This window comes from Lutjanus erythropterus, chromosome 3 (genome assembly GCF_056507025.1).
Source record: "Lutjanus erythropterus isolate fLutEry1 chromosome 3, fLutEry1.hap2, whole genome shotgun sequence".
Taxonomy (NCBI): Eukaryota; Metazoa; Chordata; class Actinopteri; order Lutjaniformes; family Lutjanidae; genus Lutjanus; species Lutjanus erythropterus.
Window position 1 is genome coordinate 25,940,675 of NC_139319.1, and position 23,800 is coordinate 25,964,474.

At 40.2% G+C, this 23,800-nt stretch overlaps 1 protein-coding gene across 3 annotated transcripts in view; it reads right to left on the reverse strand.

The window, feature by feature from the left end:
• The window catches only part of septin9b (septin 9b), a 104,444-nt gene that overhangs the window by 59,758 nt on the left and 20,886 nt on the right, over positions 1-23,800 (reverse strand). Inside the window, exons 1-2 of one of the 3 annotated variants that reach the window (XM_084715610.1) lie at positions 23,104-23,233; positions 468-1,148 (exon numbers count right to left, since the gene is read on the reverse strand). In XM_084715610.1, the coding sequence (XP_084571736.1) occupies positions 468-1,148; positions 23,104-23,125 (703 nt within the window). In that variant the 5' untranslated portion in view covers positions 23,126-23,233. Of the gene's footprint in view, positions 1-467; positions 1,149-12,625; positions 12,806-23,103; positions 23,234-23,800 lie in introns of those variants that run through there. The other 2 variants (XM_084715609.1, XM_084715612.1) reach the window with 2 other exon arrangements.

The window sequence follows — 23,800 nt, forward strand, 5'->3', positions numbered from 1 at the left end:
GCACCTGGAAAATAACCATTGCCAACTTTAGCCACCAGGACCAAACAGAGAAAGAACCAAAAATTATAGGGAAGTGAACATGTCACCCAAAGTAATCTCACTGATTGCCACTTTAAAAGTTTTCTCTGGTGTTTTTTTTCTTGTGCCATGGAGCTGTTTTTCTATGAATGGATCCCATTTCTTTTCTTCTCATGCACATGCAAGATAAACAGCAGTGTGCTTGTAAAGACAGTCTCTTAGCTTGTAAACATAGATTGTAAGGACAGAAATTTAATCAACATGTTTTTAGAGCTCAACAATACACATTTTACATTTTGGTGAGTAACACTGATTATAACCATAAAAATATAAACTTTTGTATGTTGTGTATGTAAATAATCGAGAGCAGAGGATGTAAAAGTGTGAGGTTATGTCAGGGACCAGTACAGGTTGGACTGAGGTAGTATAGAATGATTAAACAGACTTACTGTCAGGGTTGGGTGATTTTCGTCCAGCATGATTTGGCGAGGAGCAGCGGAAGGTGGTGACGATGGTGTTGTGATGAGGGTTGGGGTGATGTGGGTGGTGCACTGCTGGGTGGTGGCCGTTGTTTTCTGGGGGAGCTCTGGTGATGCTGATATCAGGTTTACGGACGTCTCCGGGACTCGGAGGCTCAAATTTGCGAGTATGATTCTGCTCGGGGGTCCGGCTGGTGCCATTGTTGTTGTTGTTGCCTTCATTGCGGCGTATCACGGGTGAATCAGTAGGCGTCTTGGCAAATGTGACCTCCCTCTTGTGGCTCATCTCAGGGGTCTTGGAGTGGCCCAGGACCTCAGGGCGTTTCAGGGCGCTGTTGGTTGCAAACCGTGTGGAAGCAGGGCTGGTGGCATTGTCCACCTGCTTGCTGGAAGAAGAGATATCGATGGAAAGTTCGGAACGGCGCGACACAGGCTCAGGGGTCTTGGAGCCTCCTCCACCCATGATGGAGCGGGGTTGGGTGTAGTTGAGGTTGTTGTTGTTAGTGGCCGGGGTGGCGGTGCCCAGGTCACGGTAGTAGATGCTGGTAGGAGACATGGCGTTCCGGTGAGGGGAGTTGGTTGTCCGACGGGAGCCGGGGGAAGAGTGAGATGAAGTGTCAACATCCTCCACCTCAAAGGACCTCTTCAGAGCTGCATGTAAAACACAAACACAATATATCAGTCACAGAGTTATCTGACTTCTGAAGTGATGAGTTGATTAGTCGATGAAAAGAAAAATTATCAGCAGCTTTTTTGCTAATCATGTGAGTCTTATGTCAAACAGCAAACAGCAAACATTATTCATTCTCTGGTTTCAGCTTTTCAAATGTCAGGATTTAATGTTTTTCTCTGTTCTGTGCCATTGTAAATTGAATTACTGAACATGGTTGGGCTTTGCACTTTGGGCACATAGAAAAAGGGAATTTTTATAACAATTTAATGTCACTTTATTTACAAAACCATGATTTTTAGCCTGGGAACCAGACAAACCTGTAAGCTCATGTTTCTTTTGCTCTGGCAAATACATCTGGCCACCTTAAATTTCAGACATCTTTCCACCCGTCCTGAATCTCTTTGCACCAATCACAACCATTTCTTCAGCACGGGGCAGGTTTGGTATAGTCACTGACTCGTCAAGATTTAAAAAGTGATGTTTCCAGTGCAATGCACCAGGCTCACAAAACTCATGTCAAACTGTGAAACTAGGCAGTGCTGAACAAATTAATTACTGCATTGCCTGTTTCCCACCTCAAATGTTTTCAGAAACACATTTTAGTGCAATTTTCGTAATTTGAGAAAGTTTGTGACCAGGATGCTATTCTTTTCCTGCTTGAACACAGACCAAGTACCACCAACTTTACATGTATTGCTCAGGACTACATGTTTCCTTGCTCCAATTGGTTTTTTTGCGGTATAGTTAAAATGTGCTGAAAATGTTCAAAAAGTATTGATTCACACACTGAAATAATTTCACCAACTTTTACTGTATATTGAAAACCAGTGTTTTCATTGATGCATCCAATATCAATGCAGCAGAATATCAGTTACAAGTAATCAAAAATCCTAAACTAGTAAGAGTACAGAAGTATCATCAGAAAAATACATTTAAAGTTACAAAAGTAAAAGTACTGGTTCTGGAGAAAAATAACCCCTGCTGATACATTATTATGGATTACATTCATAGGCTGTTAAGTGGAATACAGCCCTTTAGCAAATGCACAGTTACTTTCCACTCGTGCGTCAAACAGAACAGAATATATTGAACGCATATGGACTCTAACAATTTCTAAACCAAAACAAGCTCATCTTTCCCTCATAAACTATTTATGGGTGAAAAATTGCTGTTTATAGGAAGTAGGAACAATACAATAAATATTCATCAAAAAGGTCATTCCAATTAACTAAGCAGTAAACAAACTCAAGTGTTTTCTTAAAAACACATTATGAACAGTGTCCAAGTTGTAAAGTGTCTGAGGTTTGAGGGTGGGGTAGCTGTAGAAGCAAATTTGGTGGCAACACAAAGGAAACAGCATGCACAAGCAATAAAACTATACCTGTCTAATTTCATTACATCACTCGTCGTCAGCAGCAGGTTTTCACCATACTTTATAACATGTTTAAGTTGAGTCAAGCGTTATTTTGTCGTGCCTTGGATACTACTTGTGTGGTAAACACTACAAAATAAAATTCTAGGGTTTTACACAGAGCCATTTGAAGCGTTTCATGACATGTTATAATGAACCAATCAGCCAACCCTCATTTACTGCCAAGCACTTGGGCAAAAAAGTCCCAAGTCTCCCTGTTTATGAGCAACATGAGCACAGAGATAGAGGCACATCCTTCCCCTCGGTCAGTTTGTGACGTGAGGAAATCACTGCAGTGTCCAAGAGGAAGATACTGAGGGCTGGAATCACCCCCCGGGAAGAGTGCACTGGCTCAAAGTCAACTTGAATTTGATTCCCATCATGAATTGGCTGTGCCAAGCCAAAGGCCAGGAGCTGGTATCATAATGACACACTAGTTAGACCAGTCCGCTCACGCACACCCTGAGGAACATCTCCTGTTTCCCACAATCCAAAAGGCACTGCTGATTATTTGATCTGCTTGTGGCTTGTGGTGTGTCTGCATCTGCACGTGCGTTTATGTAACCGTAAGTAGTTTCGTTCAAAGTGGTTGTAAAAACGAGTGAGTATGACTTTCGGGAATCATGTATACATGTTTATTTTTAAGGCGACTACAACCACAGGGAGGGGACCATGCCCCAGCCCCACTGCACTGCACTGTGTGAAGCTGAAACTCTGTGAGGGGATGCGGAGCTCAACACAATCACATCAAAGCTGTCTCACCACACACATCAGCCAGCAAGCAACACTAATCTAATTTACTGCTATAAGCTGCTTCACTCCAACATGGAGGACATTTGATACAATTTACCCCCTGACAAAAACTCAGGCCTGAGCCAAAGCATTATTCTTTTTTCGTGTTGGTTGGACACACCAAGGACATTCTTGTACACCACGACGATAAATGGATCTGCACTCTCGCCTTGGAGTTTATGGTGATTTATTTTACAAATCTCCTTAACCCCCCACCACTCCCTGTAAAACCTTTATTGAGACCTTAAAGTGTGGTTACCTTTCATCTTTTGCATTCTTGCACTATAGAAGACTGGTTTCATACATGTTGCTAGGGCTGTAAGGATAGCTTTAGCTTTAGTTGTACAGTACCTACATTATGTGCAGAAAGCATGAAGTGTCCATTAATACGCACAAAAAGATGTTAGACCATTAACAGTTAGCCCAGTTAGCTTACTCATGGTAGCTCTGCAGGGAAGCTCTAATTTCCCCTCCTTAGTGAAAAACATGTTGGCAGAACTAATGGATCAATAATAGAAGATTAAAAACAGACAACAGCACAGTTAGAAAACAAGAGACTGCCTGTGAAAACATGGCAGACTGTTTTACGGATCAACTGCAGTGAAAGAAAGAAGACATGCATCATGAAACTCAAGTGTGATGAGTCTGTGCCTGAACGTCTTAGAGGACAGTCCCCCTCTAGGACCTTGATAATTTTGCTCGATCCATCTCAAAGAGACAGCCATTTTAAACTTTACACATCATCAAGTGTAAGTTTAAAGTTTTGGCACAACATAATTAAATTTAATCAAGGTTTAGAGTAAAAACTAAAGGTTTAAAGAGACATTTAAATTTAATCTAACTTCATTTTAAGGTAGTTTAAAAATTTGGTTCAACAAAGTAAAACCATGATTTAATTGGGTTAAAAAATTAACTATTGTTGGTGCAACCCTGCCTTATATTAGTGTTAGAAACACATTAAACAGCCATTCATACCCACTTTCACAGTCATTTTCTCACACTCCCTTCGCCTCTTTCTGTGCTAAAGTTCTGATGAGAACTGAGTTCATTATCCAGTAAGGCACCATAAAAGAGCTCTAAAATCTATCTTTTGATAGATGCACACACAAAAAAATTACGCACAATAAACTTGCAATTTGTAAGTGGTATCCAAACCCATATTGGCAGTGAACTGTGTCCTTCTTAGTTACCAATGCTTTCCTCTGTCTTGTGTTTTATGATTGCTGAGAGGGAGTCCAAGGCTGCGGCTACTTTCAACTCCAGAATAAGCTGGTCTGCCAGAATTGGTCTGCAGATTTCATAAGGAGCTGAAAGGCTGCGATGCACACTTTAAGACTGCATTGTGCAGCGAGCAAGCACTCATTTTAACCTCCTCTGAGAGCTGCAACACTTTAGGTAACCATGCACACTCTAACATCTCTTGACACATGCTGTAGACTTTAGTTACATTTTGGAAGAGATGTAAATGTGAGAACTAAAGCTGAACATGGTGGGATATCAGGATCCATATTCACAACTCTTGACAAAATAAGAGAGCTGAACCGAGACGTTGTTTTGCCAGTGACCTGTTAAGTGAGCTTAGATTAGTATTTCTGTTCTTGGCTGCTTTGTGATTATGTGCCCTCAGGCAAGGGACTACAGCAGAGAACTTGAGTGCTTTCCTCTCGAGCCATTTGTTTGTGTTTAGAGACCATGCAGTCGAGCGTACATGATTTAAGAGCAGAAGTGAATTTGAATCTTTCTGTGCTTTAATGTTGTCTGGGAATATAGAGAATGGAAAAAAAGGCATTCAGGGCATGGCTCACTCAGTTGATCACTCAGCTCCTATGTTTTTAAGGATCACACTTCTTCCCACAGACTCCCGTCTCTCTCTTGTTCAGCCGAAAAAAAAGGGGGAATAGGTCTTTACTTCCATCCAGGGTATTCTTTGCATGAATATCATAAGTACAGGATAGGATCACGGAGCATTAGGAAGAGTATTTGTGCATGAGTGTGGGACTGACAGATGGATGAAGGAGTATCGTTCCCAGTGAAACAGCATTCCCAGACTATGAGCTGGAAACTAGAGGTCCAGTCTACCTCTGAGGAACCTCATTAACAGCAGCCAGGAGTCTCCCTCCACTACCTATCACCGCCCAGAGTCCAGGATCTCACAGGGTCTCATGTGGGTAGATAATGCAGCACAGACAATATAGCACCGGATTATTGGCGCAACAAAAACAAAGATGGAGGCAGCTGTATCCTTACTTTTGGTTCATGGTCATTTGTCCTAATGCAGCCCAGGTGTTACGCTAAAACTGCCTCTTTATCATCAGTGTCATCACTTTTCTCCCAAGGACATCCCAACCAATGAACAAATTTCACAACGCATTCAGTATCATCTCAGCACAGATGCACTAAAAGGAGATAGTCAAGAGTTAGAGGGAGGAAAACAAACAGAGAGACAGGGGGGAAAGGGAGGAAGACTGGAGATAGAGAGGCAGAGAGGTTTCAGGCTAGGAGGTTAAAACAGGTCAAGACAAAGTTGTGCTTACTATCACTGATATTAGGTTGGACTGACAGCAGTAAACATAGATTAGGTATGCTAACATTGCACTACAGCTGAAGTTATGTGATGCTGATGGTGTGTACAAAAAACGTCATTATCATAACAAAAATCATAATCATGACTGACACCCGTGCATTTTGTTACTTTGCATCAGTGATGGAATGTAAGTACATTTACTCACTACTGTACTACAAATGTGTGATACTTTTCTGGAGCATTTCCATTTTATGCAACTTAATACTTCTGCTCCACTACATCTCAGACAGAGACAGGTTCCCTTTACTGCATCAAACCGCAGCAGGCGGCGCACTTGATGTTGGAACAACCCCTCAGATTGTGGGTTAAATGGTCCAAAAATTGTCAGTAGGCTACCTCCACCACTTCAAGTAGATCCATCCACTAAGGTCAAGTGGGAAATAATCAAATGAAATCAAGACAGAAAGAGTGGAGTGTGAGTCAAAAATATTAATTTAATGGACAAAGAACCAAAGAAGCAAAATGTTTAAGCAAAAAAGGTGTTAACTTCTGATGCTGCAGAAGTAAAACACTAACTTGGGACTATTTTACTGCATAATTAGTACTTCTAACTTTGATACGTTAAACATAGCGTTAAGTGTTTTTCCCAGACAAAGTTACAGGGAGTAGTATTCTATCCAGTTAAAAAGAATCAAGAAGATATTTTTCTGGGCCTGAGCTGGACTAAGAAAGTCAAATATTCTTGATTTAATACTTTGCTGTCACTGAACATCTCTATAGTATGAAAATATCTTAGGAATGTCTCTTCTTTTGGAATATATGAGGTTTTTTTTAGCAGGAAAAGCTTCCAAACCAAACAGATGGATGCACTGATATTACATGTCAAACATCTGGGACTGTCATATGAGCTCAGAAAAATTGAGAGCAGGACAGTTCAAATTTATACAAACCATGGTACATGTACATGTATTACAATATGGAAAATCCCTCAGAATTTATGTAATGATATCAATGTTATATCACATAAAATCTAAAATAAAGGTCAGCAAACAATGTGAGCTCAGTATAATCTGTTTATATTACACTGTTATTGATTCATACATTCTGATGATTAATGTTAAGCTGCTGATCATGAATCTCTAAACTTTCTACAGATCTTTCACAATAAAAGTCTTCCAGGAAAGTGAAGCATCCCTGAACTGCTGGAAGGCTTTTAACGTGAAACAAATATACAAAGTGTTAACTTTGCATTAACAGCAAACAGCAGCTAAGTCAAACTTCATGTAACACAGCAAACAAGATCTGGTCGGAAAACATGAAAGTATATCAAGAATATTACAAAGCAGGGGAAGTTAGAAATAAATGCCTTTTCAAATTAAAGCCTTGTTTTCTCTTCTGTTTATTTAGCTTAAGATTCAGCCCATGATTAGTGAATTTTCCCGGCTCTACTTTGTATCTACAAACACAAATAATTTAGTTGATTAGACAACCTCACAAATTTGTAACTGAAGAAAAAAAAAAGCCCCACTACACCAGTGGTCCTTTAATTAATAAATGATGTACTGTAGTGTATACAGCCTTGAACTCCTAATCCATCTAGTAATTCTAGCCTCAGGCAATAAGTCATGTGATCGAGACAGTTAACTCTCTGTCAAACACTGGTTATACAAAACCATTTTCTACACAGTGCAGTTTATCTGATGTCAGTAGCCACAGAATACAAGTCAATGTGGTCAAACCAGGAAAAACATAATATCTGACAAGACAAGGCCAAACAACGAACGATTAAATTTCACACTATGGAATTCTGCTTGGTCAGACGAAACCTTAATGCTACACTGTCAAACACACGTTTCCTCTTACTGCCCACTGATGATGTTGGGTTTACTAATGCTGACCAGCAGCAGAGCAGCTCGACTGTGGCAGATTTACTGTGTGGTTCCCTCCTGGTCTGGCCGACACCCGGTGTCCAGCACAAAGGAATTCTGGGAGTGCTTGAGGTAAAGAGGGAAGACGGGTGACAGAGGAGGTAAGTTGGTGCAGATCTGTCAAAATGTTAAAATTTGTCTAAGTAACGTTGAAGTGCCAGATGCTTAAAAGGATTCCTAATCAGGCCCGAGAGCTAATTTCACCCCTGATTGGAGATTTTAGAGCACACACACACACACACACACACACACACACACACACACACACACACACACACACACACACATTCAGGCAGCTGTTGAATAGCCAACCTGGTGCTTATAGCTCCAGGCTCTTTAGTCCACAACCTTTGACAGGTAAAGCCTTGTTCTGCAGCTTTGATCAAGCACTGGTTAACTGACCACTTCATGAACAGATTGATTTACATCAGTGACCAGTGACGCATAAAGACAGTGTCCACATTCCACTTAACACCTGAACACACAGTGTCTGAAAAAGTGCGTGTGGAGGAGAGAAAGTGGTTGGCAACATGGACCGATGCAGAGAAGATTAAACATGTGATGAATTAGTAACTTCAGGCTCAGTGAGAAAATGTTTAAAATTTGTTGAATCTGTAAAACTTCATTTTCCTAGTTCTAACCAACTGGTCAGTGTTCCCAGGCTAGTTTAGGGGTGGTGATGGTATAAGAATGCAGAAATATGTTTCACTATCAATTATATGCTAATATTATACTAAAGTGATGCTCTGAAGGCAACAACAATTCCATTGCCAATGAAAATTAGGCCAGGAAAAATAACATTAGCCCACTTTAAGGTGACCTTTGGTATAAGCAGCCCCACTTCTGGTCTTCTATCTGAATACAGATACAGATAATTTTATTGGTTGAATAGATACAGACACAGACAATGACATCTCTGTGCATCTCTAATGTCCATGTGTGTAAATGTATGCGTGTACTTATGGTAGATGGAGCAGAGATGGATGCACTAACAAAATATTCAGCTTAATGGCCTGTACACTTTAATATTACATACAGCACATACAAAAATCCAATCTTTATATAACTAGCACTAAACACAGTCATATTAGCGATGCCTTACATATTTTTTCTGCCAACCGTGATTTAATATATTTCTTAGATTGAACAGGACCTCTGAGAACTGTTAAGAATGTGTTGTATTTACGCACATGACCCACTGGAACCAACTTAATAACACACTGGCCTCCCTGCCAGGTTTATAAATTGTACCACACACATGCACTCTCTCCACTTCTATGTTCATTTCCTCTCAGTGTCCCAATGCCCCACTGGAGCAGCAACATGGCACCTTTAAGCAGATAATCAGTACAAAATACCTTGGATTGGACTCAGAGCTCAGTTTAGGTTGGCAAACATAAGCAGGAGCCCATGTGTGACTGCACAAAGTCTCTGAATATACAAATATGGGCTTATTCTGGGCTTATTCTCTAGTGACTCATACATTTAGATTCAGCTGAGACATTTTCTACCTTTTAGAAGACCATAATATTGTTTCAGTGTGTAGTTGTTATGGTGGTTTCTATCATCCATTTTCCATAATAGTCCCATACAAGTCCATCCAAGAGGCATTATTACATCTTCAGTGTGCTCTCCAATTACACTGGCTGTTCCTCTCTGTGCCCATTTCCTCCTCAGTGTGAGATACAGTGCAGAGCAATGCACTGGAAAACATAATGATGTGGAATAAAATGAGGATTTACTTAGTCAAGTGTTTGCTTTGCACCTCTCTCCACAGCTGTTTCTGTCCTGCATGAAAACAAGAGAATACTAACCAGTACAATCTACCGGTGAGATATAATATTCATCATTGGGAACTGAATTCAGCAAGTGCTTTCTTCATGTAGACAGTAGGTACATACTGAATGTTATGTTTGATAAAGTTAAAAATTACATAGAGGGAGGAACCTGATTGACTTTAACTTCATTTAGGAGTTAATCTGTTCCTGTCTGGCTTTAATGCTTTCTTACATCACACTGAATAAACTACTTAACATGGATGTCTGCTAGCATATGATATCGCCTGGCCACTGCTGTCTGAGCACAAGGTTGATATTAGTACTTCATATAATCTAATATTATAATCTTCAATTCAAAAAATAAAGCCCATGTCATGTTTTCCGTTGACTATATATGTTGAACAAGAAATGCTTGAAATGACCTGGTTCGTATGGTGTGTACTCAAAGGCAGGCCTAAAAGCTGATCATCATAGAGATGCGAGACACGCTAATCATTCACACAAGGATAAGGCCACACACTTCTTTCACTGTCTTTCATGATGTTGCACAAAAAAATATGATAGAAGTAGCTGTGTGAAAAATAATTAGAGAGAGCTTGAGAGAAGTATGACGATCCAACCAGCACTTCGTTATAGGGGCAATGTGTTAAATATGGCTACAGTCAAAAATGTAACTCCAAATAAATGGGAGGCAGCATATCAACAGAGTAACTGCTAACTACTGGTCACTATATTACTATACTCGCACTGTAATTATCTTTGGCTGTAGCTGGCTTGTTAGCTGGTGTTGGCTAAGTTAGCCCAGGAGCTAGTGGCCCTCAGCTGACTTGGGTCTGGCTGCACCTGCAGCTCGGTGCACTGGGAGACTGTGTTTACACTACGGGCAACAGAACCATGGCTCAACGGCCTCTCAGTGAACACGACCAGACCAGAACCAAACACAGCCTCTGAGGCAGACAGAGGCCAGCTTGCTGTACCGAGGTGATTTACAGCAGGTCCAACAATGATTCTGACTGTGGAGATGATGAAGATGGTAGACGAGGGCAAGAGGGGCACGAAGCATAGAGGAGTGGGAGGGAGGGCAGACATCAGAGGCAGCTGGGAGCCGGAATATTTTCACATCCAACGCAGTGACTTAAGGGTTCATTTTGAATCAAACCGGATTAAGTGGTTGCTGAACAGTGGAAAGACCAACCAAAAGGTGGTTTTGGTGAGTTTTATTTTGTTTCTGTTGAGAACAAGAAGCTTGTCTTAGTTCAATAAAAAAGAGAAAATTGGAAGGTGAACAGATTAAAAAAAATTCCTTTCTTGACATTATGTCAGTTTATTTTGTTTATTGGACTATAAAAGCTAAGAGAGCTTGTGAAAGTAACAACCTTGCCACTCACATATATCTCTCAGCTGGGAATAGGTCTATTGCCTGTTCACGCACAAAGTGGTCTTACCAGACAGGATGGGCCAGAGCTAGCTGGTTAGCATGCTGACTTCTTGGCAACACAGTATATAGACATCATAACTGTCACTCCTTTATATTCTGTTAATAATGTTTTAAATTCTAGCCATACACATTGCACCTTTAACCCCCCTCTCACTGATCACAAGTGATAGCAGTAAGATGTTTCCATAAACAGCCACAGCATTAGTAAAAATTAAAATGGGAAGAGTCAGACATGTTAACCAGTCCACAAAATTGAAAAAGACTAATCATGTTTTCCTAAAGACGTAAGCAAAGTAAACCAGATAAAAAACAAAGAGTTCCTTGTTCTTAACTGGATTAAAGCAAGACTGCAGCTATTAAAAACTGTTATATAAAAATCTGAAACCGAAGTCAACTGATTATTAAATTAATAAATGTAAACTGTTATACTGAACTATTCAATCACTGAAATGTGGCTTAAAATAGAGAACTTCCCATGAGCTGTTGAGACTTTGAACTGTTTCTGACTTCTGCTGTCAGCATCTCACAGCGAGCATCAAGCCAAAGAGCAGCTGGAGGAGCCCAGTCTGACCGGAGGAGGAACAGGAAAGAAAGAAGTGTGGAAGGAAGAAACACAGAATGGCAGAGGAAGAGGTGGACAAAGAGAATTAATGCCAGCTCCACACTGGCTTAGCAAACAAAGGAGAGACACAGTTGTGAGTGTTGTAAGAGGGTTAGACAGATGTTAGCTCTTAGTGCTGAGGTTTCCACTGTCTCCCTCTTTCAGCTGAAAGCTTTCCGGTGCTGGAATAGTCTGGTGTCAGTGCTGTGTTTGTTTCTATTATTGACGTAACTTTGGGTATAATCAATTACAGGCTATAGGCTGCAGGGACTTGGCTAACATATGCTCACCACCATGTTTTTAACACACTGTAATAAGAGACACCCACAGTGCACTGTAAATAAAAACGTTGCAAAAATTTATAATTTCAAGGCAAATGCACTCAGTAGATTTCTGAGTTTTGAATCAAACTTTTAAGTTTTGAGATAAACCTAAAAAGTTGTGCCAACTTATAATCTTTTGTTGTGATAATTTACTTTTCTTGTTTAGATAAACTTTAATCTTTTTCATTTTAAAACTCCCAAAAATTGGATTTCAAAACTTGGTCACAGTGAAATGTGAACCTTATTATTAGGTACTTGAAAACTGAATGGTTGCATGTGACAACAGGGCTGCAACTACCAATTATTGTCATTATCGATTAATCTATAAATTCTTTTTTTGATCACTCGATTAGTTGATTGGCTAATAACATGTTGGAAAGTGGTGAACATTTGTGAAAAATTGTGGAAAAAACCTCCTCAAATCCTGCATCAAATCCTCAAATCTCTTGTTTTGTCCACAACTCAAAGATAATGAATTTACTGTCACAGAGGACTAAAGAAATCAGGAAATATTTACATCTGAGAAGCTGCCATTTTTCAGTGTACACATTACCATAAAACATGCTGTACAAGGACAGTATAAGTATAAGGGAAACAATATTGTTAATATCAACAGTTTTCAGATTCAGTATAATTTTGACAGAAAACAAAATTACGAACCTTCAAAATCAGAAATAATTCCCTCCAAGTGTGGATTGACTCCAGAATCAGACATGTTATCAGGCAACTTCTTCTTCTTTCTACCTTTAAAGTAGCTCACTTTTAATTCTGAGCAAATTTCAAAATAGATTTAATGAGAAACAAGTCCACAACTCTCTTAAAGGAGCAACTTATTTTCTCTGACTACCCACTAACTTCTCTGTATCGCTGCATGTAGACGTCAGAGAAAGCGAAAAGGCAAGCCTCCTCCCGTCTCCTCCCCTGCCAGAAACACACTCCCCCTCTTCTCCCTCATGTCCTGTGTGAGTGTGTGCGTGTGTGTGTGTGTGTGTTTCCCCTGCCCCCCACACACTCATACATGCACGCACAAGCATTCACGCAGACAACAGACCCCTGTCATTCCTCAAGACTTTTTTTTTTTCAACCAAAGTGGCTCTCAGGTCTGATTTCCTCATTCAGCCTCTGAGCAGCTCTGACAGTGAAAGTGGACGACCTGTCACACAGTCAGTTTAACCAAGTTGACCTGCAATCACACGTAATACTCTGTTACAACCGTGGCTCTCAAAGGGCAGGCCAGTTTCACTCTGTCACAGCTACAGAGCGACCACAGTTTAAGTGAGAGTTTGAGGCTTCAGTTTTGAGTAAACAGCCTCTGCAAACTGGCTGGCATGTTAATTAAAGTGCGGTCACTTCTGTAGTAGCTGCTTTCATGCGACAGAAAAACCTGAAAGGCTTCCTGGACAAAGTTGACATTAGGGATATACGACGACGTGGCCTCTGGGGAATCAGAGGGTGATTCATGCACCAACCCGCCTTCTGTGACACCAGGGAGCACATGGGAATTTGAGCTTGGTGGACACATCAGGTAACATAGGACTGCTGCATTTCTTTTGGGAGGGACGCCGACGACAAGCCGGCTTTTGATGTGGTGGGTACGGTTACAGTTCTTGTCCTCTGGCCAATTCAGAGACTGTTCTTAGGGGGTGACAGAGAAACGCTGTTGAAAAGATGTTGATAAAATAATCTTAAGTGATGAAATATCAAAGTTGGCCTTGCATTTACTTAACCACATTCTCTGTGTCCCTGTGGGATGTACTACAGTATTTCATATCCATGAATCTCATGCAGAAACAATCAAATAGAGATGCTATCACTGTAAGTACTGATTGGTCATGAGTGAGCGGCTTTTCACAGCTTCCTGTTCAGAGCCAGACGTGACTGCAAATGAGGCTTGTGATGAATCGCCTCCGATTCTAGGTCATTTCCATGTGAGTGGTTAAAGGGATAGTTTGGATAATTTTAAGTGGGGTTGTATCTGGTACTTATTGACAGTTATAGTCAGCATGCCCCCAGTTTGGAGAAGCAGAGAGGAGTATCAGCATGGAAGCTAAGCAATGCACTGCTTTGGACTTTGGGTCAGCAACAAAAGGTATTTTAGCAACTTAAAAAAAGGTCCACCTAAAATGATCAATATCAGTGTTTAAATGCATGCCATATTTAGAATATTTTCACAGATTCACGTTGCTGTCAGACATCCTTTTCCAAGAACAAATTGACATTTTATAAATAAATGTCGCTGTCTTTCACTTCACTAGACTCCATTGGCAAAATCAGTCATTTTACCTTGTAGAACACAGGAGTTGCTGATCTAAAGCTGCCTTAATCAGTCAGTTTGTGACTTCTGCATTTTAAAAGGTTACTTCAGATTCACCCAAGTCACACAATATCATAAACAAACTAACAGATTGATGCAGCGGGAAACCAGCACCTCCTTAGTTCTGCAAAGTAAAAATGTTGACTTCACCACAGAGTTTGGTTGAGAGTGAGAGAGAAATACTTGGTTCATAAAATGACAGTTTCCTATTGGAAAAGGCTGTTTGACAGCAAGGTAAAGTGGTGAAAATATGCCATGTGCCTCGCTGTACCTGGCAAAAATACATTTTGCTGCTGATCCTGTTCACAGCAGTATGCTATTTAGCTTCCGTGCTGGTACTCCTCTTTGCTTCCTCCAAGCTGAGGGCATGTTGACCAGTATCTACACTGACACTGACTATGGATAAGTACCTCATACAACTCCAAATCTGCTATCCTTTCAAGGTTGTAACTGTGGATGTATAAGCTGGTCCTCAATCAGCACTGGAAGGAAACCTAAGACTAAGAAAAGGGCAACAGGAAGTTGGCTACTTCCAGAAAAGATACTCTCACACATCAGATCACATCACATCAGATCACAAAACACATAAAGAGTTTCACCCTTGGCGAAGTAAAGAGGCACTGCACTGGTGCCTGGCACTTTTATAGCCTGTAAGTATTTGGGGGAAATCCCATTTGAATGAAAAGCTCCATTCTAAGGGGCACTAATAGGATGCCAAGCCCACCCAGTGGCCCCTAACCCTAACACCTGAGAGGTCGATGGCAACACAGAATAACACGGTGTGTTTATGGTGCAGTCTGGTTAATTCATACAACTCCTGCAAAGGTGTCTTAGGACATAGAACAGAGTGTGGCACAAAACATTTGCATTTACTGTATCCTGAATACACAGGCAGATCTAGAAAAATATTCATGGGGTGGCCAGAGGACGGCACAGAGACTTTGAGGTGTGGCAAAAAAAAAAAGCATTGTATTATTTTTGGCACATCAACAAAGCATCCAGATATTCTGACATTTTTCCTAATACATGTCTTCTGTCATTTAAAATTAGCCCATTACTTTGCTTAAACTGTGCCAGAACAGATCATTAAATTACTTTTTAGACTGTGTACTTTTGTATTTTACACTTGTATGACTGATCAGAATTTTGGAGATCTCTGTCAGCAGAATGAACAGTTTCAGAGATGTTGGTAACTGCAGTTCACAAATTTACTTGCACTTAGACGTCTTTTTTGCTCTTGCAAATTTCCAGACAGCCAGAACTTTTCATGTATATATCTTTGCATTAGATTGTGGGTGGCAGCATATATGTATATATATATATATATATATATATATATATATATCACACACTGTATTGTACGGTACTATATGTAACAAAGTGTGTGGCCCCTTGGTGCCCATGCTCATGCAGGCCCAAAGTGGGCTGCACTGTAAACCATATGCCACAAGCCTCTGTAGTACTCAATTAAACCAAAACACACGGTGTGTGAAATACACACCTCCCTCAGCCAGTGTGTATTTATCTAAACATGGATACACACTCTGGGCTGGCTGCAAGGCAAAGCTGAGCGTCAGAATGAGGGAAAGCTCCAAAACAACATCTGGAGAAGCCTGTGTATGTGTGTGTGTATGTGTGTGTTTGCACTTTGAGTAACATTATGTGAATATGTGTCTGTGCATGCATGTGTTTGTGTGGTTTCTTGACTGTGACCAGTTGTGTTTGTGTTTGTGTGTCTCAGTGCCCCTGAAATAGCACTGTAAACACAGAGGCCTTTGCACATTGTAGGATAAATCTGCTTAACCAAAACTATTCAGCCCATATCTCTGTGGTGCTAAGGGAGCTGTGCTTGTTTTATACCTAGTTAATATCAAATTATGTTTGTGTAAGTGTGTATTCTACTTAGAAAATGTGTACAATGTTGTTTCCCAAGTAATATAATGTTTCCAACAGTGAAGCTGTCAGATTTCATTATTTAAGCCTATTCATCTTTGTGGGATTTGGTTAGTCAGTTTGTAGCATAAGATTTATGGGAATTTATGGGCAGAATATGGCAAAAACTGCATATAATATTCATAAGAATGTTTTTATTGGTGTTTAATAATTTGAAAATAGACTTGAGTAGTATAAAGGTATTAAGTATTAAGTATATTAAGAAATCCTGATGGTATGATTTTCAGTGCCATCAAAAATACAAACATTCCTCTTCCTGTTAAAATTATCTGGAGATGTATTAAGGTGATGTATTGTAGTGTGCAGCACACACCACCAGAGGTCAGCTTCTCTACTGGTGGACAATGCAGTGCAGCTGAGCTCCTGTTTGGGAGTATTTTAGGTTTAGTCTCAACAATAAAGGTAAGTCTGCAAACACTGCAGATTTCTGATTGGTCAGAATAGTGTAGCATGTTGAGCCAGCATGGGAAAGAGCAAACAGCAGTAAGAGGCAGAGAGTAAACTTGAATATGTGCTGAGTGAAGGAAGAGGTGAGCAGTAAAGCTGTCGGTTTATCAGTAAAGATACAGTTTAGGTTTGAGTTTTTCAGTGAATGAAACTGCAGCTTCTCAAGAGCAAAGCAGACCACCTGAGTGTCTGTGTTGTTTCCTAACTGTGGGAATAGTGTAGCTATGATGATCACCTCCGCCTACATTGTGGAAGTGGCCTACGATCTGCAGTGGAGTTTTTAAATAATTTCACACTCCACATATTTACACTCTTTTCTGCATGAGCGCTGCGCACTTGGCATTCTTCTCTGGTTGCAGAGAGTTGAAGTGTTCAACTTCAGGCACTCATCACTGTCGTTTTTTCATCCAGCTCATCCAATCACAGTGGAGGAGAGGAACGACAAATACCACAAATTGTTTCCTGCTCATACAGTACTGCTTGAACTGGGCTCACTTAAAATGAAGGTACTTGCCAAGATGTTTCCTCACCCTAACAATCTCACAAACCAACGCAGATCTCCAGGTCTGTCCTCTCTCCTTGAGCTTCAGCCTTCCATTCATCTGGAGCAAGGGCCAGAGCCAAGCACTCTACCTTGTGCCAACATTTTTACATTTCAGTATTTGTTGATAACACAAACTATCCGTGAAATTAGGTACTTGTAACATATATATTAACCATTACTTCTGTGGGTATTCTATATTAGAGCAACTAAAGTGTCTCAGACAACAAAGCACTCTTTTTTAGCTGGGAAAAATGCTTTGGTGGACCCTAAACTCTACACACTGGTCCTTTAAGACCTTGAAATTACTAGAATTAACTTTTCCTAAAAAAATCACTGCATAATCTATCCTTCAATAGCTCCTTTTTTTCCCTCTGTAAGTGCTTTGTAATTTTATTAATTGTACACATCCCTAGCATGCCTAATAATTTGTGGCCATTGGAACAAACCAATTATATTGTGTAACATGTCACTAACTTATATACACCAATAAGTAAATCCCTTCATTTTGTATATTGATATTATATTATAAGAGGAAACATTATTATACCCCAGGTTAAGGCTTTGTTGCTTGGTTACTTTCGGACATACAGGAATTCAGCACAACCACAAACATTTACTGACAGGAAATTGCACAAAACCAACTTGTCTGCTTGAGTGTTAGTTCTATTTTACTCATCAGAGCTAATGTGTGTGGTTTCAACCTTCATCTAAATGACACCTTTTACAGGAGATCAGTTTGACTTTCATGTGCCGAGTTTGACACTTTTGAATGTTAGTGGAATAAAGTCGCTTAGTCAGTAGAGGAGCCTAAATAACATGCTGTCACAGCAGAAATATCATGCAATTAAAGAGGGAAGTGAAACCGCTGCACAAATCCAATGAAAGAATACAGGGAAAATACTAACGATAGTTTCCATAACAAAAAGTAAGACTGAGGGGGGTAGATGGGCAGAGGCAGTTCATTGAGAGTAGGTATTTGCAGCTCATAAACTCTTGCTTTAACTCACTTCAGTCTATGCCACTACTCACATACTATACTCATGTTTTTAATAATATGACAGTTCTTTGGAAAAACTATTATCCTTGACTCTTTCATAGTAAGGTTTTTAAATTGGCCTAAAAGCTGTGTGGACAATTTCTGCTGGCAGCAATATCACTGCAGTGGTTTTAAGGCTTGGATTTTGCTCATTGTGCAGGGAGCACACTGAGCATAAATGCCATTTTTAACAGGCATCTATGGAGTCTGAGATGCCTTGGTGCATATAAGTGTCACATAAAAGTTCAACTGTAGAAAATGTGCACACCTTCACCGCTAATTCTTAGCTGGAAATCTATAATGTGTAGAGTCACTTATCGAGCCAAAGACAAAATATTTTATCTCAAATATCTGAAATAGTCCCCCAGATTGAAGCTCAGGCAGGTTGCCTGCAGGCAGCGAGGACACGAGACAGGAGCACTAGACAAGTACAACATTATACTTGAACGATGACAAGGGACAACGAGTCATAATCGAAGCCCATTATGCTGAAAACAAAAGCCAACTGCTCTAAAAGTATGCACTCTGGAGTTGGAGTTCAGTGGCTGCCTGCCAGACTCCATCAACATTTTTCTCAATTTAACCTTTAAAAACATCTATTCCTTCTGAAAGATTATTGATGATTTCTTACAACTCATAAATAAACACTAAGTCATTTGGTGAACATCTGGCATTAATTTTAATTCTAATTAAAACAAAAACACAAAAAAACAAAACAGTTTTTCTGGACCGCAATGGAAATTTAAAACGAGAACATGCTGGCTGTAGCTTTGTTGTGGAGAAGTCAGTACTAACTTTCCATGTTTCCTTTCCATCTCTGTTGACACATCATGGTCATTTCATGATTTAGCACAGTAAATATACATTACATATTTCTCCTTTAATACTCTGAATAAAATTTTATACTGTTGTGATTATACTGTATTGGAAATCTTTAAAAATACATGTCGAATATGGTGAGCCTGTAGTGCATTAATTAAAAGGTTCACTACATTACTTTTATAAAAAATAACTAAGATTCCAAGGCACCTGAACAAAAACAACCAATCGGAGCCAGCTTTCAACCCATAATGTCTGTATTGGACGATCTGGGAATGAGACTCAACAACCAGTCATCTTTCTCCAGAATCACCTACCCCATATTTAAATCCTGGCCATTTATCTTTATTACTATGTCAAGAAGTTGTCAAGAAATTGGAGAGAAATCAATCTTACGGCATTAAAAGCAACACTTTTGGTATGTTGTGTGTGACGTTCATCTTCCCCACTCTAAGCTTGCCTCTGTATGAACACTTTAACACTAGCTGATTTCCTGTTTGCACCTTGCTGACCACAAACACGGCTGCTTGTTAAAAATCTCCAGAATGAGCTTTCACTGTAGAGTTCATCTATCTCTGTTAGATCACCCCGTGCTTGACCTGTGTTTCCATCATGATGAATAATTTCACCTGTCAGAAATCCTCCCTGAGGAGCGACTGAAGGTGGGGCTTCCCAGTCAGTTTCCTGAACTCCATGTGCTGGCTGTTTTCACGGCTCCCTCACTTATCATTACTAAATAATAATCTAAGAAACAATATGAGGTGATGCTGGGAGGGTGGTGGGAGGAGACCTGCGGGGCGTTCACTCATACAGGATATCCTGTACACTTCTTTTATGGAACATGGTGAGCTGGCTGATTTCCTTGAGTTCCTCTAACTCCAGGTTCATGTTTGTTTGTGGGAGTTTTGTGCACGTGAGTTTTAGGGTGAGAGCGTACAGGGATCTGGGTGGATACATCAGTGCTTTTAAAACTGTAAATTCACATGCAAAAAGAAAGACTCAAAGAGCAGCAGCCGTTACAGACTGTGAGTTCATGTACTATTAAAGCTCACATACCATTAAATTAAAGGCCAATTTAATTGTAAGAGTGAACATTATGTGCTGCCCTTTATGAACACAGCTTGTTAACTACATGTGCACTGAACGGGGAGAACAAGAGGAACTAAAATAAGTAAAATGTTGCCCTTTCATAAACGAGGTGATACATAATGAATCACAATATTACGTAAATTAGAACAGTGTTTTCAAACTGGGGTTCAGAGACAAACAGGTTTTGGCCATTTTGATTGTAATTTAGAAAGATGCTAGTTTTCATCCTAATTTTTAATTATTAAGACTTTATTATCTTCAATAGAGATACCTGTGAGTCTCCACCCGTGCTAATTGGCCCCAGAAATATGCATCAATTAAACTATTTATTCATATCTTTATGTACAATGCCACTTAACTGTTGCCTCTAAGATGTTTGTCATGTTTTGTATGATAATTTGCAATGTTCATAATGTACAGTGCAAAGTGCATTTATAATATGATTTGGTTACTGAAGAACGTGATTGATGGCGGGCAATGTTTAACATTATCAGTTAATAAACTGTGCTCAATTTTGACTGTTTTTGGGTGTTTTCACACTTTTTGTCTAATAGTCTATTCTAAATTTAAAATTCTGTTTAATCAACAGGGAAATTACTTGCAAGGAGCATCCATAATCTTTAAATGTAAGGAGGGAATTCTTAAGACAAAGTTGTCTGAAATTGGGGTCCGTGGTCTAATGTGTATCTATTTTGAGGGTCATGACATGAAAACCCTGTATTAGGACTGAATTACAATATCATATATTACAACATCAGTGCCGTCAAAGTGACATTGATACTAAAATTTCATGTGATAACTTTTATCAAAGGTTCTTCTGTATGAAGAACACTTGCAGTGATTGGCCACAAGCAAAACCATCTGCATTTTTTTCCAGATCTGGGTACCAAAAATTGAACGCAGGTATCGTTTGACTGAAGAAGTTTGGAGACTACTTGGTACTGGCTTCAACTGATACCTTAAAAGTATTGATAACTGATACCTAGCCCTAAATATAACATAAGCCAAAACTTAGTATAACTGCGGGCCTTGATGTCTTCATGAAAATACAAATACAAGCAGGTTTTAATCTACTTGTTTCCCAAAGGACTATACCAATCGGCACTCTCCAAAAAAAAACTGAACAGCATTGTAACTGTCCCACTTGATATCCCCAACTTCCAACTACTGTATCTTGCTTTTATTGTTGTCAGATTGATGCAAAACAGGCCAAACAAATACTGCAATTAGTGTCAACTCTGCCGACAGGACACTGATTTTCTTCCGGTTAAACTGGCAGGACATCAAGCAGCATGACACAACTACAGTATTTTCTCTCATTTCCAGGATGAATCCTTTGTTTTTCTTTCCCTTTGTTGTATTTTAACGGCAGTGTGTCACCAATTAGCCTCTAACAACAAGTCAATGTGGTGACCATACGTGACAGTCGTGGCAGATGACACATGTCATATTGAACATATTATCTTAATCCTGAACAGGCTCAAGGAAAAGGACAGAAGGAGTCAGTCCAAGTCAAGATGTTGCAGATGAGGAGGTTAAAAATGCCATCTATGCACCATTGCCTCAGCTTTATCATTATCAAAACAAAGTCTGAAGGGATCCGGGTCAGGTGGGGTAGAGGGCGATGGCTGTTGTCAAGACAACAGGTCCAAACAGAACTACACAGCACAGGTTGAAACCCAGGAAGTAGCTCAGCCCATGCAGGACTTCCTCAATCGCCAGCAGTGTTTTCTTGGTGGAAAAACAATGCTCCATCACCTTACCTCTCCACGACACCAGTCTTTACTAAAATCTTCCAACTTCCATGAAAAATATTCTGCAAAATATGAATCATCCACATGGAACATTTCACAGAACTTAAGGGAAATGGTGGCTGCACTAAGGAGGGCAAAAATGACACTGCAACACTGCCACCCAGTGGTGATAATTAAAGATGCATGCCCGGTGTGTCTGTATGCATCATACGGCTCTCTGAACTCAGCCACCTTATTAACAGTCGAATTAAAGGCTAATTTGCAGAGTGTCGCTCAGCTTGACATCCAGCCTTAATCACTGTAAGATGTTAGATTAGTCTTATCCTCTCAGCGCAGACTGGACACATATGGGCCTGAACAGAAATTCCACTGAATCTCCATTAAACAAACCACACATTAAGATCAATAAAGAACAACTAATTAAAGTAAATAAAAATGATTTCCATGCTAGAAGCTACTAAGTTATAGCACCACATATAAGTACTGTATACAGACTGAAGCATGCTGAACATTCTTCAAAAGAGTCTGCTATCTGTCCAAAACCAAATCATATTAGCTGACATATGAGCTCTGCTTCCTCTCCCCGCTAACTTAAAATAAACCATCCGTGTCAGTCAGAATTAATGTGACAACTGGATGCCTCAGCTTAAAGTCCAACCATGTGATGATGGCATGAAGGTTTAACTCCGTCCATCTATTGTCAGATCCTATAGCTGTGTATGTGGGTCAGCTGGATGTCTGTATCTGACCCAAAGGCTGCCAATTACTGTACAGCCCAGCAGCCACTTTGCACTGAGGAGATTATGTTTCCTGAATCTGGGAAGTTGTCTTTGACAGCACATCAAGGTTTACTGTCTGCATATGGTAGCTATTCAGAAATAGCTTAGCTGTGGCTGTTCATTGAATGAGAATGAGAGAAACAATGTCTGAAAAGTCTGCTTGCAGGTCAGAAAACATATGAGAAATCAGTCTGAGAGGTAACGTTGACACACAGACACATAAAGGGCTGATCTCACTCCAACTGCCCAAAGCAAACACAGCCAGGGTGGCTTACTGCAGCCACTGCTAACAAACTGCTTCCCCTGCAGTCTAACAAAGAAAAGAGTCAAAAGAAAGTCCCTCCTGAAGAAAACCCTCTCTGTGTTAAAGTAACTAAATAAGTTGGAAAAAGCCACGACTTACCGGCTATTCTGTCTCGCTCCATAACTCAATGGCTACCTCAAATAGCCACATGTAACCTCTCCTTTTTCTCTCCTCTCCCTTCCCTTTTTTCTTCCTGAAGACTTCCCCTTTCTCCTGACTTAGTCACCCTGTCCCCCTCTTTCAACCCTCCCTCCCTCTCTCCTCCCTCCCTTTCCTCCCTCTGTCTCCCTTGCTCTTACTTCCTCCAACTTTTAATGTCTTCAGTCTGTCAGGATAACAAGTGAGTGGAGCAGACGTCCGCAGCCATGTGCTAGTCATATGGAGTCTCTCTGAGCTTTCTCTTTTCTAATGGCTCCTGCACACATATGATGTAGGCTTTTCACTTTTTATTTTTCTCACTTCTCTTTATCCAATGTCCTCTATTATTCCCTCGATACTGAAGCCTGTCTCTTCTCCCTCACACACACACACACGCTCCCCTGACACTGAAGCTGTATTGTTTCTTCGAAACCAATCCTCAGCCCTGACCAAAAGGTCCTAATCTGAAAATACTCAGTCCATTTATTACAAAGAAAAACTTTAGAAGTCCACCAGGGCGTCCTGCAACAACACACACTCCTACCATGTCATCATCAGCACTCTAATAGCAATATCAGGATGTAGAAACCCACATAAAGCCATCATCCAAACAACTGATGACTAGCTCTCAGTGGACTGAAGAGTACTCTCGACAATC